Genomic DNA, 20328 nt, shown 5'->3' with positions numbered 1-20328 from the left:
AAATTAAGTTACGTCTACAGGATATCATGCAAAAGAAGCAAAGAAGGCTTTGTGAACTGATATAGAATGAACACCATGATTTCTTAAGTCGGTATAGCAAGACAAAGGACAACATTTCATGTATATTACCGTTCATACTAAAAGGGGGAAGAACACTATTGAGAATTCAGCTCAGCTATCCATGGTGTTGCTGCCTTAGCATCCATTTTGTTTGGCCAAGCAGCCTGCAGTGACCTTAAATGGACAGTAGTCCCTTGTGTAAGCCTATGCCCTAGATAACAGCCCATGGAGTCACAAGCAAATCATAGAGTGCTGTTATGACTTTCCCTGTAGCCCTTCTGATCAACAGTCTCCCCACCTCCCAAGGTTGTGCCCTTGTGTGAGCCTTAGATAAGACCATAGTGGGATTCACAAAAATCCCACTCTTTTGGTTTGAATTGACCAAATTGGCCTTAGCCTGGGAACCCCAAAGCATTGCACCCATCGACTCTAACCAAGGAATGTGCCCCAGGTGCTGTGGCTCAGTCTACTTCTTGCCTTGACATGCACTTACAGCTCCTTGGGGGCATGCTTTATACTTCCTCCAGAACCTCTGAGTAATAAACTTTTCTATTTCAATTTCTCTTATGGTTTGTTTTTGAGCTGTGATTCACCACCCAGTGCCTTTGTTCCACTTAACAAATGTTAATTTAACAACATCATAAGAAACATATATTTATATTTGCTTGCATGTGCATAGTGCTTCTTTGGAAGTATATATGCCTGCATATTCCTGGGCACACCCACCCTATCATGGTGACATGATAGTAAGCTCATGGAAGCTCATGGTAAACTCATGGAATAGACTTCAGTAGCCACACAAAACAAAGAATTCAAACTTTACGAAATTAGCTCAGCAGAAAAGTAATTAAACAAAGCAACAACAGCTACAACAAGAAGCAAGAAACCCTGGGGAGGAGGGGAGAATCTTATTTCCAGAGTTGCCACATTATAATATTTAAAATGTCCATTCTGCAACAAAAAAATTATGAGACAGACAAAAAACATCAAGAAAACGTGGCCCACAGACAGGAAAAAAGGAGTTCCAAAAGTTTCAAAAGAAACTCCTTTAGGAAACCCAGACAACAGACTTACTAGAAAGAGCCTTTAAATCAGATATTTTAAATATGTTCAAAGAACTAACGGAAACCATGTTTAAAGAACGAAAGGAACCATGAGAACCGTATCTCACCAGATTGGGAATATCAAAAAACAAACAGAAATTATAAATAAGGAATCAAATGGAAATTCTGGACTGAAAAGTCCAACTGAAATAAAATATCCACTAGAGGAGCTCAACAGCAGATTTAAGGATGCAGAAGTAAAAAATCAGTAAATCTGAAGATACGTCCACTGACACTATCCAGTCTGTGGAACAGGAACTAAAAATGAAAAAAATAAACAAAACCTAAGAAGAATTATAGGATAACATCCACCATGAAGCGCACCAACACATACATAATTAAGAGTCCCAGAAGAAGAAAAGGAGCAGAGAATATTTGAAATAATAATGGCTGAAAACTCCCCAAATTTGCTGATAGACATTCATCTATCGATTCAAAAAGCTCAACAAACTCCAAATTGGATAAATGCAAAGAGATCCACAGGAAAATACATCATCATCAAATTGCCAAAAGACAAAGAACCTTGAAAGCAGCAAGGGAAAAGCAGCTCAATACACACAAGAGATTTTCAGTAAGATTAACAGTGATTTCCCAGCAAAAATCACAAAAGTCAGAAGACAATGGGATAACACACTCAAAGTGCTGAAAGAAAAAAAAAAGCTGTCAAGCAAAATTTTCTCTGGCAAAACAATACTTAAAAATTAAGAAGAGGCCTTCTAGATGCCATCCCCCGAGAGCTGCCTGTGTTGCCCACCCATGGTCAACCCCTCCATGTTCTTTAATATTGATGTTGCAATGTTTTTCCTTTGAGCTGTTCCAAATTCAACAGAAAACTTTCATGCTCTGAGCACTGGGAAGAAAAGATCAGGTTACAAAGGTTCCAGCTTTCACAGATTATTTTGGGATTTATGTGCCAGCGTGGTGGCTTCCCGTGCCATAATGGCACTGTCAGCAAGTCTACCTATGGGGAGAAATTGATGATGAGAATTTTATCCTGAAGCACACTGGTCCTGGCATCCTGTCCATGGCAAATGCTGGACCCAACACAAAGGGCTCCCAGTTTTTCATCCGCACCATGAAGACTGAGTGGCAAGCATAAGGTGGAAGAGGGCATGAACTCTGTGGAAGTCCCAGAGCACTGTGGGTCCAGGAATGGCAACACCAGCAAAATCATCACCACTGTTGACTATAGGCACATCTAATAAATCTGACTTATGTTTTGTCTGAACCACCAGACCATTCCTTCTGTAGCTCAGAAGAGCACCCCTTAACCCCATCTGCTTAAAACAGCCTATGATCTTTGTGCTCTTGACACAGTTCTTTAGCTTCTATATTTTCCTTATCCCCCTCTAAGTCCAGCTGATTTACAAAGTTAAGTTTATGATTATTAAATAAAAACTAAACAATCAAAAAATGAAGAAGAAATTAAGACATTCAAAGATAAATAAAAGCATTCCTAGTAGTACTGCCCTAAAAGAAATGTTAAGATAATCAGTCCTTCAGGCTGAGATTAAGGAACACTAGATAGTAACTTGAATCCGTGTGAAGAAATAAAGAACACCAGTAAAGAAAACTAGGTAGGTAAATATAAAAGGACGCATTAATGTATTTTTAAAAACTCCGATTTTTTTCTATCTAATTTAAAAGAAAAGTGCATAAAGCAATAATTATAAATCTGTGTTGATGGGCACACAATTTGTAAACATGCAACTTGTGGCAAAAGCAGCATAATGTAGGAGATATAGAGGTCTCTAGGGAGAGTATTTATATACTATTGAATTGAAGGTGAAATTAATATGAACTAGATTGCTACAAATTAAAATGGTACTTGTAATTCCCAAGGCAACCACTCAGGAGATAATTCAAAAATGTGTAGTAGAAGAAATAATTGTTTCTTTCAACAAAAATATATAGTAAAATAGTTAAAGTGGTATATTAGGAAACACTTATACACAAATGAAGGCAGTAATGGAGGAATTGTGGAACAAAAATCATATAAAACATACAGCAAAAAAAAAAAAAACACAAAGAATTGAAAGGATAAATAGTTCTGCAACAGCTAGAGACTTCAATACCTCACTTTCAATAACAGAAGAACTAGGCAGAAGATCAGAAAGAAAACAGAAACCTTCATCTAGACATAACAGACATCTATAGAACACTAGCAACAGCAGAATCTGTTTTTCTAAAGTACACATAGAACAGTTTTCAGGATAGACAAAATGTTTTTCAGGCCATAAATCTCAGTGAATTTAAAAATACCAAATTAATATAAAGTATATTCTCCACCCACAATGGAATTAAATTAGAATTCAGTAACAGAAGGTAATCTAGGAAATTCACAAACGTGTGGAAACTATACCGTACTCTTAAATAATGAATGGGTCAAAGGAAAATTAGAAAGTACTTTGAGATGGACAAAAATGATACACAATATACCAAAACATATTGGATAGAACGAGAGTAGTTCTCAGAGGAATATTTATAGATGTAAATGTCTACACTGAAAAAGAAAGAGCTCAAGTCAATAATCTAACTTTCTATAGTAAGAAACTAAAGAAAAAGGACAACTAAACTCAAACAAGCTTAAGAAAATAAATAATAAAGATCAGAATTTTAATAAGGAATAGAGAATAGAAAAACAAGAAAATCAATGGAACAAAAGCTGACCCTTAAAAAAAATCAATAAAATGGACAACCCTTTAGCTAGACTGATGGTGTAAAAAAGAATGAAGATTCAAATTATTACTCCAGCATATAAGCAGGGACATTACCACCAACTTTACAGAAATAAAAAGAATTATAAGGGAACACCATGAACAACTTAGATGCTAATAAATTATATGCCAACAAATTAGATAATGTGGATGAAACAGACAAAATCCTAGAAACACACAAACTCTCAATACTGGCTCAAGAAGAAATAGTAAATCTGAATAGAGTTATAGCCAAGTAAAAAGATTGAGTCAGTACTCAAAAAAATTCCTACAAAGAAAAGTCCAGGACCAGATGTTTTCACTGGTAGGTTCTACTGTAACACCAATCATTCATTCTTAAACCCTTCTAAAAAACAGAAGGGGGGGGCGGGAGGGGGCGCCTGGGTGGCTCACTTGGTTAAACGTCTGACTTCGGCTCAGGTCATGATCTCACAGCTTGTGAGTTCAAGCCCCACTATGGGCTCTGTGCTGACAGCTCAGAGCCTGGAGCCTGCTTCGGATTCTGTGTCTCCCTCTCTCTGCCCCTCCCCTGCTCGTGCTCTTTCTCTGTATCTGTCTCTCTCTCTCTTAAAAATAAATAAACATCATGGGGTGTGCCTGGCTGGCTCGGTTGGTTCAGCATCCAACTTCAGCTCAGGTGCTCAGGTCATGATCTGGTTCGTGAGTTCAAGCCCTGCATTGGGCTCTGTGCTGACAGCTCAGAGCCTGGAGCCTGCTTTAGATTCTGTGTCTCCCTCTCTCTCTGCCCTTCCCCCGCTTGTGCTCTGTCTCTTTCTTTCTCAAAAATAAACATTAAATTTTTTTTAATAAATATTTTTTAAAAATTAAAAAAAATAGAAGATGGAGCACTTCCTAACTCATTCTAAAGGCTAGTATTTCCCTGATACCAAAGTCAGACAAAGACATGACAAGAAATTAAAACTATAGATCAAGATCCCTTATGAATGTTGATGTAAAAATCCTCAAGCAACCTGTCTAGTAGCATATTAAAAGGACTGTATACCTTGACCAAGTAGGATTTATCCCAAGAATGCAGGATTAGTTCAATAAATGAAAACCAGTAAGTGTAATACATCATATTAATAGAATGAAGAGAAAAAACCCAATGATCATCTCAACAGATGAAGAAGAAGCATTTGACAAAATCAAACACCTTTTGATGGTAAAAACACCCAACAAATTAAGAACAGAGTTTTCTTGAAGCCCATCCATGTTACCACAAATGGCAAGATTTTGAGGGCATCATGCTAAGTGAGATAAGTCAGACAGAGAAAGACAAATACTGTATGATCTCTCTTACATTTGGAATCTCTAGTTCATAGATACAGAGAATGGACTGGTAGTTGCTGAGGTGGGGAATGGGGTACAAGAAGGAGAAATGGGTGAACTGTTTTTTGTTTTTGTTTTTTAAACTACATAAATTGAATTTTAAAAATGTAAGAAAAAAAAAGAATGGAATTTTCTCAAACCAATAAAGGCAATCTATGAAAAACCCACATACGACATCATACTTAATGATGAAAGACTGGGCTTTCCCCTTAAGATCAGAAACAAAACAATGATCTCTGCTCTTGTCTTCTTATTTAATATTCTACTGGAGTTCTAGCCGGGATAATTAAGCAAGAAAAATAAAAGGCACAAAGACTGAGAAGAAAGAAGGAAAATTATCTCTATTCACAGATAACATGACCTTATATGTAGAAATCCTAAAGAATTAATACACATAAAACCAAACTTTTAGAGCCAGTAAATGAGTTTAGCAAAACTGCAGAATACAAGATCAATATACAAATATCAGTTGTATTTCCATACACAAACAATTAGCCATCCTAAAATGAAATTAAGAAAAACAATGCCAAGGACACCTCGGTGGCTCAGTTAAGTGTCCGACTTCGGCTCAGGTCATGATCTCGCAGTTTGTGGGTTCAAGCCCGGCATTGGGCTCTATGCTGACAGCTCAGAGACTGGAGCCTGCTGCAGATTCTGTGTCTCCTTCTCTCTCTGCCCCTCCCCTGCTCATGCTCTGTCTCTCTCTCTCTCAAAAATAAATAAACATTAAAAACAGAAAAAGAAAACAATTCCATTTGCAATAGTACCAAAAAGAATAAAATACTTAGGAATAAATGTAATCCAGAAAGTGTAAGACTTATATATCGAAAACCATAAAACATTGTTAAAATAAATTATAGAAAACCTAATAAATGGAAAGATAACCCATTTTCATGGGCTGGAAAATGTAATATTATTAAGATGGCAATATTTCTCAAATCGATCTACATATTCAATGAATCTCTATCAAAATCCCAACTACTGTTGTTTTTTTCTTCCAGAAATGAGAAAACTGATCCTAAACCTGATATGGAAATTAGGGGACCCCAAATAACAAAAGTTATTTAAAAGAAAAAGTTGGAACTCTTAATTTTCAATTTCAAATCTTAAAACAAAGCTACAGTAATCAAAACAGTGTGTTGTTGGCATAAGGAGAGACATATAGATAAATGTAACAGAAGTAAGAGTCTGGAAATAACTACTACATCTATGGCCAATTTTCAAATGGTCAAGACCATTTGTTGGGGGAAAGATTCGTCTTTTTAACAAAAGATGCTGAGATACTGGATAGCTACATGCAAAAGAAAGAACTTGTATACTCCTACTTCATATTACATACTACAAATAACTCAAAATGGAAGAAAGATGTAAATGTGAAAACTAAAACTAGAAAATTCCTGGAAGAACACAAAGAGTTCAAATCTTCATGACCTTAGATTTGACAAAGGATTGTTTGATATGACAACAAAAACATGACCATCAAAAGAAATAGTAGATAAATTATACTTCATCATGACTAAAAACCTTTGTGCATCAAGGGACACAAACAAGAAATTGAGAAGACAACCCATGGAAGGGGAAATAATATTTTCCAATCATACATCTGATAAGGGACTTGTATCTAGAATATATGAAGAACCCCTACAACTTAATAGTAAAAGGACAACCGAATCAAAAATTGGGGAAGAAGCTAAATAGACATTTCTCCAAGGAAGATCCACAAATGGCCAACAGGCACATGAAAAGACGCTCAACATCATTAGTTTTCAGGGAAATGAAAATCAAAACCACAATGAGGTACCACTCTATGCCACTAGGATGGCTAGAATAAAACTTTCTGATAATAAGTTTTTGTGAGGATATGGAAAAATCTAAATCCTCACACACTACTGGTCAAAATGTAAAAATGGGGCAGTTGCTTTGGAAAACAGTCTGGCAGTTCCTCAGATGACTCAACATAGAGTTGCTTTATTACCCAGCATACACCCAAGAGAAGTAAAAACATATGTCCACATATAAACTTAAAAATGTTTGTAGCAGCATTATTTATAATAAGCAAACAGTATAATCAACCCAAGTGTCCATCAATAAATGAATGGATAAAAAGATATGTGGAAATCCATATAATGGAATACTGTTTGGCCATGGTTCATGGATGAACCATGAAATATAATGCTAAAGAAAATATACCAGTCACAGAAGACCACATATTATATGACTTAATTCATTAAAAGTCCCAAATAGGGAACTCTATAGAGACAGAAAGTGGATAAGCTGTTGCTTAGGACTGGCAGGAGGAAATGGTAGAGGTGTGCCTAGGGCGATGATAGCCAAAGGGTATGGTATTTTTTTCCAGGTGATGAAATGTTCTAAGGTTGATTGCATTGATGATTTCACATATCTGTGAATATACTAAAAACTATTGAATTTTACACTGTAAATAAAAAACTGTATGATATGAGGATTGTATCTCAATACAGTTGTTTATTTGTTACACAAACTATGCTAAAGCAAAAATTCTTTGAAATGCAATGAAGATTAAAGACTAATCTTGAAGACTAAATATTCTTTTATTATCCAATCACTAGAGAAATCGTTCTCTATTTTTTAGACATACTAGATACTGGAATGCCCTAATTCTAGTTCACACGGGACTAAAAGGTTGACTTTTATCTTTTGTGAGAACCATTTTAGACTTAAGTACTTCACAGAGTATTAAATAATCTTCCAGATAGACCTATTTCAAGAACTTAAACCAGAAGCACATATTTCAACAAAATGGAAAGACCACAATACTCTGTTATGAACACCATTTCCATAATGTTTATGGTCACAAGACTGATATTTTGTGAGAATATTATGGTTATAAATTACAAGCTACTTTGTGTTATGCTTTGAGGAATAAAAACCTGGGCAGTAACAACATTTGCGCCCTTAGTTTCTTGCCATTACCTCTCGTTCTATGGTCTTCCTCCTCAGCAGCTTTCTGACACTTGGGAGCTGCTTCTTTAACAGCATCGTAGCTTCGTTCATTCTTCTGACTTGCATGATTAGGAACGATGGAACCTGGAGAAGAAACACTACTTGAATCGAAAGGAAAGTGTTTGGATTAAAACTCCCCGGCAGACTCCATCTTCAGTTATGGTAACTCCTTCTGGCCACTCAGTATCCTGGAAACAGACTGGCATTTGTCTTTACATTTTAGAGAAAATGAGAAGCACTCCTGTCTAAGAGGGGAAACATATTCAGGAACAGTCATGAAAGTATTTACAAAGATGCCACAGGCAGCCTGGGATGATCTTCTCATATTTCCTCCTGTGACTAAGGGTATCGCTCGCTTGTGGAGTCTTTACATTTCCTGGGTGCTGGTGGACTTCCAAAGAAAACATCACAGACATCGCACCGTTACTCACCTTCCACAGAATCTTTTGGTATTTAAGCATTAGGCGGATGATGTGGGCTGCAGTGTTTGCTAACTGTAGTTCTTCATAATCAGAATGTTTGCTTCGACTGAAGAAAAGGTTTGGTGCCATTACAGTAGAAATGTTCCATACACTCATTCGGTTTTTTGATTCGTTGGCAATCACTTTATTGAAGAATGTCATGAGGGCCTAGCAAGAAACGGCAGTCACACTATTGCAGATTATCAAAAGGCACCACTAGGTGCTGTCATTCATTTCTATACCCGTTCATGGTGCCCTCTAGAAAACTGTCAGAACTACAGCATGGCTGTATAGCATGACTAAATGTGTAATGCTGTCCCCTTTATTACTTAAAAGTGCTAATGAGATATGTGAACTGTTCATTCAATTGTCTGCTTCATGAAAGTATTCCATTTTTATAGAGTTTATTATATTGGAGTCTCTATAAGTAAAAGTTTACATTGTTTTATTTTCTTTATCCAAAATGAGGTTGACAAATATTAAAGTTATGTAGTAAAACCGGGAAGAGGAAACACTGCAATTCAAATAAACATGAAGTGAAGTTTTATTATGAAGGAAGAAAAGGAATCCTTAAAAACACCTTAATTAAAATAAAAATTAATGTTTATTTATTTTTGAGAGGCAGTGAGAGAGAATGAGCAGGGGAGGGGCAGAGAGAGAGGGAGACAGAATCTGAAGCAGGCTTCAGGCTCTGAGCTGTCAGCACAGAGCCCGATGTGGGGCTCAAACCCATGAACTGTGAGATCATGACCTGAGCCCAAGCGAAGTTGGATGCTTAACCGACTGAGCCACCCGGAACCCCTAAAAACACCTTAATTTAAAGCATTGTCATTGAAAACTATTTACTGTTTCCTTGGGAAAGGAAAACCCATTAAAAAAAATGTGTATCTCATTAGTCAGTCCAAATGTAAACTCAATTGAAAAATTAAAAAATTTTACTTTCTGGGGGTCATTTTTCCATGCTTTTCAGTTTTCAAATCTTCAGCAGACCAAAGGGAAATGCTTACATGAAGTTGTTCTTGGCATTTAAAAAGAGAGAGAGGGAGAGAGAGCGAGGGGGAGATTTGAGAAAGCTTAAAGTTTGGCTAAGCCACCAAAGTACAGATACTTATCAGAACCGTCTGAAATTCACCAAGAGGGCTGAAATCTTTAAAAAAGAAAGAAAAGAGAATAAAAGATATTCTTTAGTTTTTCAAGTTTGAATCTGCTGTAGTATTCTTAATGAGAAAATGGGTAGCACATAATAGTAATTAATAGTTAACATTAATTTGAGGGTTTATTGTGAGCCAAGCATTATTCTTAATACTTCATATATATCACTGACTTTGTCATCATTACAAACCCTGTGAAGTGGGTACTATTATTAATTCTGTTTGACAGATGAGGAAGCTAATGAAAAAATTAAAGTAGCTTCACCCAGTGTGAATTAAGTAAGTGGCAAAGCCAGGATTTGACCTGAGGAAATCTAATTCTTGAGTCAGAGCTCTTGACCTCTACCACACCAGCTTCAATCCTAGATCTAGTCACACTGTAGAGTGGGAAAAAATTTGTGTGTGTCTGTGTGTGTGTGTGTGTGTGTGTGTGTGTGTGTATGTGTAACCTCTTCACCAGTCCCATGATGTTTTTGAGGATCTTGTTAGAAAAGTATCGAATTACTTATTTCTGAACAAAATATCTGATAGCAGATGCATCCTTTTTTCCCTTTATATATAAAAGAACATTGTTGAACACAAACCCCAAAAACAAGCTAATAAATTTCCAGCTTTTGAAAAATTATTGAATTACATTAGACACAGACATTCTTATGTCATATCCAATTCCCATCCTTGGGCTGAGGATATGATATAATTGACATACATTATAATTGACCTAGATATTTTTATTAGGTAGGAGGAAAGGTCCTCACCAAATTGAAATGTCTGATAAGAGGCAGCAGAAAGAATCACCTTTGTTTTCAAGCGTTATGTTTACTGGCCTCAAAATTACGGGCTCTTTCCAGCTCATCTTAACTCAATTTCATTTCAAAGATTCCAAACACCTGTTGTACTTATAACAAATTTCCCACTGCATACAGAATCATTACAAAATAACAAGAGGACCTTTTGATTTTTGCCAACATACAGCAAAGAAATAAATCTGAAATAAAGCAAAGAATATTCGGGAGAATAATGGAGTATGATTCGATTACACGTTCTATTATATATTAATGGAGACATTATTTTTCTGAGTCTAATTTTCCTAATCTGTAAAATGAGGAGACCCTATCAGGTGATTTCCAAAATTCCAAGATCTTAGGATTCTTTAATTAAATTATTTTTGTAAACTTTAAGACCCAAACATTTTACAAATTTCATTTAAATCAGTGATTTCAAATTTCCTCCATGAGTACACTCCTTGGATCTTTTGCCACTAGACTGGAGTGAGCAGCTTATAGAGTTTTATATTCTGCAGCTTACATAATGGTCTCATTTACTTCTAACATTACGTGCTTCTCCTCCTGCTAACCCTAGCCTGGTGCCGGGCACTAGACAGATACTCAGTACCTCTTAATGGATTGAATGAATAGAACTGAAATGTTCAAAGAAGATTCCAGGATTAACATTCTTTCCTGCCTTCCTCAGGAGAACACCAGTGGGAATGCGCAAAGACAATTATAGGTTGGCAGTGTGCTGAGCTGGCTTAGTCAGTTGTCATCTTGGGTTCCATTTTTCCATTTGAACCATTTTCTCTAAGAAGGGCCAATCACAGACCATGAGGTTGATACCACATACCTGAGCTGTGTCCCTGTTGGCATCGGGCAGTGCCATGACCATGAGGTGTAAAGCTTGAAACTGTACTTTGATGGGAGGCCCTCCTAACAAGAAAACAGAAATAACCACACATTTTGAACAACACTGAAGCATTCTGACAGCATTTCTTCCTAACATCTGGTGGCACAGGAGGGCTCCTGACAGCTTTCAGTGGTAAAGACTCAGGTTTTGTGCCCAACAATGTAAATTTGTTAACCTGGACAAGAGCCTCAGTCTATCAACTCCTTTTTCACATCCCATGATGCCACTGTAGAGACAGGTGGCCAGTGAGAGCCTCAAAATAATTCTAGATTTGTATAATATTTCCCTTTTCAAAGTACTTCCAGTGGCCCTGCTTTACTTGTATGCTATAAACAGAAGGTTTAAAAGCTCAAGTCAACAGAAAGTAAATCTTGTTTCCACATGATGAGGCAGCAAAGTATAATTATTAGGAGCACAGATTCTAGAACCAGGTTCAAATCCTGCATCTACTACTTAGTTACTGAATGACCTTGGGCAGGCTATTTAAGCCCTCATTGCTACTATTTTACCATCTGTAAAATGGGAGTAGTCATACCTACCTCACTTGTTTGTTACAGAGACTAAATGAGTGAGTATGTATAGCGTTTGCATCAATGCCTGTACATAGTTACCTCTGTATGTGTCCGTTCTTTTTATTATGATTAATGACACTTATTCTAGATCTACAGTTGGATCTCCAGAGATTCTTGAGTATTTTATTCCTGGATAATGACAGAAGATGGCGCCAGAGGGCTGGCATTCATACTTGAGTATTCTCAAAGCTGGCTTTTTTCCCCGTTTTAGGGAAAGAATTTTAGGGATTCCATCCACAACTGGATAATCCACAACCAGCTGTGCTGAAAATGTAGAGCATATCAGAGCATTCTAGGCTTTTCTTTGTCTCTCTGTATTCTCTTCACAATGGTCTCTTGGTGGGGAGTTCCTGAAGGGAAGCATTATGTTCTAGCATCCCTGGAGAGTTTTCAAGTTGAAGGAAAATCTACTTATATTCAGTGGATAAAAGGTAGTCAACTGCCTGTAAAGCTACTTAGCTTTACAGCAGTGGAAACACTCTTGTGACAAGCTACTGGGTTACAGGAGATGGTGCACATCCTAGTTAGCAGTAGATGACTAATGTATATCATCATGTAACAGACAAACAGTTGGGAACATTATTATAGGGCTGTATCATTCTCTTGGCATAATCCCCATGTGGATTTTTGGAAATTTATGTAAAACTTGTAAACAAGAATGACACAGGTTCAGGATATTTTTGAAAATGGCCAATGTACACTGATGTGAGTTTACCTGATTAATAGGAACTATCAGGAGCATATCTCCGTATAAAGCACTGAGGGACACATAAGGCATTATTTTAATGCATAAACTGCAGGCTAATCTTCTCATGCAACCAAAAGTGTTCTTTGGCTGGCTGGGGGAGCAACAAATGCAGCTGCAGGTTCTGTATTTCTACTAATTTCAGAGCAATTATGAAAATACTTTTAAGACTAAAACTCTGTAAACTGGCAAATAATCTATTTTCATTTTATTTAGGTAACTTGCCCCTACACCATTCGTGGTTAACCGTTTTGTAGTTAATTCATTTACTGCACCCTGGTTAGGATTATTTTCCCAGGAAGTTATTAAACTTTTCATAAAAGCATCTAACACTTGATGGATGAACTATTAGTGTTTTAATTTTGTGGACAATTTTGGGGCTGAGTTTGGGAAGAGAAAGCAATTACACTCAACGATTACATTCTCCAAACCCCATTTTAGAGAATAAAGAATGGCAGCTTAAACACACGTATCCACAATTTCTTCCTTCAGAAAATCTCGTTATAACTAGAACTTACACTAAGGTAGCAAAAAGGCCATTTTCCCTGCTGGTAGGAGTCCAGAACTCTGGGCTTCCTGCGGGGTCGGCTGCTATCAAATCAATCACTGCAACATAGTATTTTTCACTTTCAAAGTCATACAAAGAAACGTGGACTCCTCTGTGAACCTTTTCAGGATATTTTCCAGATTTTCTCCCTTCAATGAGGTGTACTGGCTGCGGTCAGATGGGGAACAATGATGCTACAGAAACTAGTGTATTTGTATACCTTTCTTAATAGGATTCTCTGACCAGATCTGGCATAATTTTATAATACCAAGAAGCCACAAACACAATAAAATCCTCTGTGGCACCACTTTGTTTTAACGAAATTATTTAGTATATACATGACAGATTAAAGTAAAGATAATACTTCTGCAGCCCATTTTCCAGGAGAGCAAACTATGCAAAAAATCCTATTTTGGGGGGCTTATAAACTGAAGGGAGGAACTCTTGCTTCTGTATGGCTGAGTAAGCTCCTTCCTGACCAATCCTCCTGAAGGGAACTATAAACGCTGGACAAAATACAAAAAACAACTCCCTAAGGCAGTGGAGAATTAATAAAAGCAGGCAGATTCAGAAGACTGGACACCTGGAATTAGAGAATGGCACAGGGAGAGTTTCCCACTTCTCTAGCTTTTAGTCTGAGGTCAGGCTATAGTCAGTATTGCATGAGGTAGCTAAAGCTCCAAAAGAAAACTCCAGTCTTTCTGTCCTCAACAGCTAAAAGACAGGATTCAAGATGCCTACAACCACTGGGAAATTATGGGCAAAGGCCCTGATTCTGGCATAAAGTCCTGGCTGACCTAAACCAAGAATGTATGGAGTAGCACAGGTAAGGATTAAATAACTAGACTGACGGTTGAGCTGCTTCCAAAAGACCACTGGCAATTTGAGTTCAATTTGGGTCGAAATAAATGGTTGGCTTAAATACAAACAAACAAACAAATGACAAAAACCATAACAGAACTCCAAACCTCACTCTTTGGGGAAATTATGGAACACAGAGCCTCCAAAACACAATATTTACACTGTTCAGGATACAGTTTAAATTTACTTGACATGCAAGAGTGGTGCATTCTCAAGGGAAAAGACAATCAACAGAGACCAACCTTGAGATGACCCACATCTGTGGGGATTAGCAGACAAGGATTCCGAAGCATCTATCATAACTATGTTCAGTGATGTGAAGGAAAGTATTCTGATAATGAATGAAAAGATAGGCCATCTCAGCAAATAAATAGAAAATACTTAGGGGCACCTGGGTGGCTCAATCGGTTGAGTGTCTGACTTCGGCTCAGGTCATGATCTCACAGTTCGTGGGTTCAAGCCCTGAGTTGGGCTCTGTGCTGACAGCTCAGAGCCTGGAGCCTGCTTTGGATTCTGTGTTTCCTTCTCTCTCTGCCCCTCCTTTACTCACTATCTGTATCTCTCTCCTTCAAAAATAAACATTAAAAAAAAAAAAAGAAAATACTTAAAAAGGAGGCAAGAATATGACAAAAGAGGCAAAAATATCCAATGAGGAAAAGATAATCTCTTCAACAAATGGTGCTGGGATAACTGGACAGTCACATAAAAAGAATGAAACTAGACCCCTGCCTTATACTATACACAAAAATGAACTCAAAATGGATTAAAGACCTAAATGTGAGACCTGAATCCGTAAAAATTCTAGAAGAAAGCACAGGCAGTAATCTCTTAACATCAGCCATAGAAACACTTTTCTAGATATATCTCCACAGGCAAGGGAAACAAGAGCAATATTAAACTATTGGGACCACACCAAAATAAAATACTTCTGCATAGTGAAGAAAATCATCAACAAAACAAAAAGGCAACCAACTGAGTGGGAGAAGATATTTACAAATGGTATATATGATAAGGGTTTAGTATTCAAAATATATAAAGAACTTATATAACCCAACCCCCCAAAACCCCAAATAATCTGATTTAAAAAATGGGCAGAGGACCCGAACAGACATAAAAATGGCCAACAGACACGTGAAAAGATGCTCAACATCAGTAATCATCAGGGAAATGGAAGATCAAAACCACAATGCGATATCACCCTACACCTGTCAGAATGACTAAAATAAAAAACACAAGAAATTACAAGTGTTAGCAAGGATGTGGAGGAAAATGGACCCTCGTGCACTATTGATGGGAATGCAAACTGGTACAAGCACTGTGGAAAAGAGCATGAAGGGTCCTAAAAAAATTGAAAAGGTAAATACCATATGATCCAATAATTCCAGTATTCATCTAATAAAAATAAAAACACTAATTCGAAAAGATATATGCACCCTATGTTTATTGCAGCATTATTTACAACAGCCAAGACAGGGAAGCAACCCCAGCATCCACTGATGGATGAATGGATAAAGAAGATGTGGTGTGAAAAATAAAATAAAATAAAGAAGATGTGATGTGTGCATGTATGTGTATATACACATTCGATGTATACCATGTGTGTATGTATTATACATACAATGGAATATTATTCAGCCATAAAAAAACAAAATCTTGCCATTTGCAACAACATGGATGGATCTACAGGATATAATACTAAGTGACATAAGTCAGAGAAAACAAGGGTCACATAATTTTACTCATGTGCAATTTAAGAAACTAAACAAATGAACACAGAAAGAGAGACAAACAAAAAACCAGACTCTTAAATATAGAAAATAAACTGGTGGTTGCCAGAGGGGGGTGGGCAGGGAAGGGATGAAAAATATAAAGGGGATTAAGAGTACACTTATCATGATGAGTGCTGAAAAATGTATGGAATTATTGAACAATTACACTGTATACCTGAAACTAATATAACACTGTGTATTAACTATAATTCAATTTAAAAAAAGCACCAACTAGAAACTCTACAACTGACAAAACACAGTATCTGAAACACAAAAAGAATGAAGCTCTTTGAGAGTTTCTCTCATAAAACAAAACACTACCTCATACGAAGAAAAGAGATACTGGTCACAGATGGCATGTGAATTAAAGCTTAAGAAAAAAAACCTGCCTTGCCTATCATATTCTCTTCTATGAAGACCCAAAGGATTATATTATGAATCTGGTTTAGTTACAATTTTTACAGACTTAGAACCTATTAATATTTAGGACAAGTTTTGCCATAAAAATTAGAACCTGGCCATTATTTTCTTTCTGGTGGTTTTAAGGATTTTATACTTCTGGTAAACCTGCAGAAAGCTGTAAACTGGCAGATATAGATATCATTTGTTAGGCTCACACAGTGTTTTCACATTTGAATCTGTGGCTGATATTTTCAAATTAACAGTTTCCCCATTAAAGTGTGGATTTTGGCTCTCACTCCCGCATGGTAACCATTATCTGGAGTTGAGCAGTGGCCAACCTCTTTATATGGGGTGTGTCCTTTCTGTTTGTCCCTGGTGTTTTCTGTCCATGTGGAATTGCCATTTATTTAAGGTTTGTACACAGTTAGGCTTGTGACCCCCGAGTTCCTCAGGTTAGCAGGCAAAGCCCCCATCATGTAGCCCCATTCTACTTTCCTAAATTTCTCTTTTGTCACATCTCTATAATAGTCAACCCTGAGGCTGAAACCATGCCAAATTATTCCCTCACTGCCAAATACAACACACACTTTCCAGTTTCCATGCTTTTATCCAAGTTCCTCACTTAAGGCCTAATCTAGGGGACTGTAATTTTCAAAAACACTATAGTGATATTGTAATTTTCAGAGACAAAACATCTTCTGTGTAGCCTATATTGTGTGTTACACATCATCAAACCCAGGACTTCAGATTTAAAGAAGGGAGAGACCTTCTATATTTGGAAGGACTATTACACATGAGGCACAATTCTAGATGTCTTCATTCAATAACCATATCAACCCTGACAAGCAATTATTATACGTAATTTGTAGGTACAGCAATGAAGCTGAGAAAGGTTGATTACATGGCTAACAGATGGCTGAGCACGAATTCAAATCTCAAGAGCCTGACTTTCAACATCTTCTCTTTTAACAATTACAAAACCCTCTAACTTTTATCTACCAAACTTAATATATAAATATGAAAAGAGATGATTGTCTACCATCGAACTCAATACTTCACTAAGCACTTCCAGGAAATAGCAAATCTGTACATTTACGACCACATGTGATTATGCATTTTTCTTCTGCTCTGTGGCACTTTATTGACCTGATATGTCAGTCCATTCACACTTAACTTCTTCTACCTACTTTCCATTAGAGTGATGAAGGCAGGTATATATTCCACGGGGAAGAGAGAGGTGGGTAGTTCTCTGAAAAATGCTTTCAACATTACTGCGGCTTCTCTATGGCACATTCTGTCCCATTTAAATTTATCAGAATTAAACTTGGCATCCAGTTCTTCACGGTATTGCTGAAAATCAAGAAAAACAGTCAACATTCAAGGCGTTTTTTTTTTTTTTACCACCTGACCCCCTTTTTCCCTTATAAAAACTGTCATTACATAAATTATTTTTGTAAACAGATTGAAAAGCCAACATCTCCAAAGCCTTACTTTTTCAACATAATTAATGAACTGAAATAGCTATTTCTGAATGAATTCTTCTAAAACCTTTTAAGAATAATGTTAATATGGGGCGCCCGGGTGGCTCAGTCGGTTAAGCACCCAACTTTGGCTCAGGTCATGATCTCGTGGTTTGTGGTTTTGAGCCCTGCGTCAGGCTCTGTGCTAACAGCTCAGAGCCTGAAGTCTGCTTTGAATTCTGTGTGTGTGTCTCTCTCTCTTCCCTTCCTCCACTTGCTCGCTCTCTCTCTCCCAGAAATAAATAAACATTTAAAAAAAAGAAAAGAATAAGGTTAATCTTGGGACCCTTGGGTGGCTCAGTCGATGAAGCATCTGGCTCTTGATTTCAGCTCAGGTCATGATCTCATGGTTTGTGAGACAGAACCCCATGTCGGGCTCTGTGCTGACAGTATAGGGCCTGCTTGGGATTCTCTCTCTCTCCCTCTCTCTCTGTCCCTCCCCCATGCACACATGTGTGCACGTACAGTCTCTCACTCTCTCTCTCTCTCTCTCTCTCAAGTTTTTTGTTTCTGTGGTTTTGGCAGAATATCACCTATCCCCACAGGATAAATGCACTGATTTGACAAAGCCTTCACTACCCTTTTTTTTGTCATAATCTCTTCTTTCTGCCATCCTTGTCATCTACTTCTAAATTAGAACAAGAATGTATGCCTCTCAACTAGTTCTCATGCAGAACAAAAAATATCCCAATAAAGGAACTCTGACCTCACTGCAACATGCAAATCAATGACATCATCCTGGAGCAGTTACAGTGAAGTTTTAAGCCATGTCTTCCACATGTTTGCATGCTTGCCCAATCCTTCATAAGGTTTGGAACACTGTGTAAGTACTTTAAAGAAATTACTAAGCCTCCCTAAGTTTTAGTTGGGTTATACATTTTTCTTATGACTCATTTGATTATCAGTGCCACCATTCTCCACGATCCTTTTTCAAAGCCCAACTCATATCCTACTAACCCCCTTGAACTACATACAGAGTTTGCCTATTAATACTAGGTAGTTGTGGTCAGTTCCCCAACTGACACTACTCCAAAGAGAGAATTTTGAAAACCCTCAGTTTCTTTGAGGCCTCTGCTTTATTTACTGAGTGCTTTGAGTCACACACAGTCAGAGTCAGTCTGCGCATCCGACCTTTCCCAACCAAGTTGCTGCTCATTAACCAGCCCAGACACTAATGCTCTCATCGTTCCCCGAGCCCGCAACACTGGGGACACTCTGGCAGGACACATTCCTTACAGAGACAGACATGATTCCAAGCCACCCTCTAGCCCTTACTAATGACAGCAAGAGGAGATTTTTTTTCTTGTCCTTGAGAAGCTCTCAATCTAATAGGAATAATAGAGCAAATAAAGCAATGTTTTGCTGATAAATACACTCTGTAAAGCACTGAAGCATACATATAAAGGCTTTCCTAGAATAAAAGAAGTAGAGAATAGACTGGGCTCTGGTAAGAGGAGGATGCATGAGATCCATTCTCTGCCTTTGGGCATCTTGTGGTCCAGTGAATGGGACTGTCTTGTGAGTTCACGATGTAACTCTGAGCACATACTAGATGCACTGCAGCCATGAAAGAGGAGAATCTAACTCTTCTCAGGCCAGCTCTCGAGTCTGAGGAGCTTGTCAGGGGAAGAAGAAACAGAAGGATACTCCAAGACAGCAGAAAGCGCTCTAGTCGTGGTTCACATGCAAGGAGACCCACTGTGTTTGGGGAACTCCAATTAGTTCAGTGTTGCTGAAGCATCACGGGCAAGGAGGAGAGAGAGAGAGTTGAGGCTGGGGGGCAATCCAGAGCCGACCCTCAGGGGACTGAACTTTATTCCATGGGCCATGAGGCAACAAGGAACATGTCCGAGCAAGAGAACAACAAGGTGAGATTTATCTTTTCTGACAACCAGATGGGAAAGTGATTTGGAGGAGAATAGAGCTTGGTGCTGACTGGGGAATGGACTAGAAGCAAGGAGACTAACTACTGGGCCATGGCACCATTTCTGGAAAATGGAGGACTAACCTGGATAAGCAGCCAGAAGACAGAAAGAAGAGGAGGCACTGAAGAAATGCCTGAGAGAGAAAATTCTCAAGAATCAGTGATGGGTTATTCAGAGGGGACTTAACAGTCCAAGATGACTCTGATTGCGAGCCTGCGTCATGGGTAGATGGAGGTGGTGTTAACAAGAAGGCCAGGGAATGCAGCAAATGACTTCCATCCATTGCCTGGTGCCACTGCCACACAAAGCAAAGGGGAAACAGATTTCAAGGAGACAGGAAGCACCAGCGTGAACAGAATAATTCAGATTCATCTCCCACGTCCCTCTGCTGTAGGAAGCTGTCTGAAACGTAACGTGACTACCATTCTAACCTGTCAGCTGTTCCCTGCGGCTTAAGAGGCAACATGGCTCCAGAACCAAGAACAGGCTCTATGACCAGACTCT

General features: G+C 37.9%; 1 protein-coding gene across 7 annotated transcripts in view; it reads right to left on the bottom strand.

Moving 5' to 3' along the window:
• Nucleotides 1-20328, bottom strand: part of ARHGAP28 (Rho GTPase activating protein 28) — a 195267-nt gene that overhangs the window by 16234 nt on the left and 158705 nt on the right. For all 7 annotated transcript variants that reach the window (XM_030336437.2, XM_030336438.1, XM_030336436.1 and 4 more), the window contains 4 exons: nucleotides 17567-17729; nucleotides 11424-11506; nucleotides 8623-8820; nucleotides 8162-8275 (listed from right to left, as the gene is read on the bottom strand). In XM_030336437.2, the coding sequence (XP_030192297.1) occupies nucleotides 8162-8275; nucleotides 8623-8820; nucleotides 11424-11506; nucleotides 17567-17729 (558 nt within the window). The remainder of the gene's footprint in view (nucleotides 1-8161; nucleotides 8276-8622; nucleotides 8821-11423; nucleotides 11507-17566; nucleotides 17730-20328) is intronic.

The sequence above is a fragment of the Lynx canadensis genome, chromosome D3 (assembly GCF_007474595.2).
Source record: "Lynx canadensis isolate LIC74 chromosome D3, mLynCan4.pri.v2, whole genome shotgun sequence".
NCBI classification, from domain to species: Eukaryota; Metazoa; Chordata; class Mammalia; order Carnivora; family Felidae; genus Lynx; species Lynx canadensis.
Note: the sequence above shows the minus strand (reverse complement) of the source record. Positions and strands in the feature narration are given on the sequence as shown.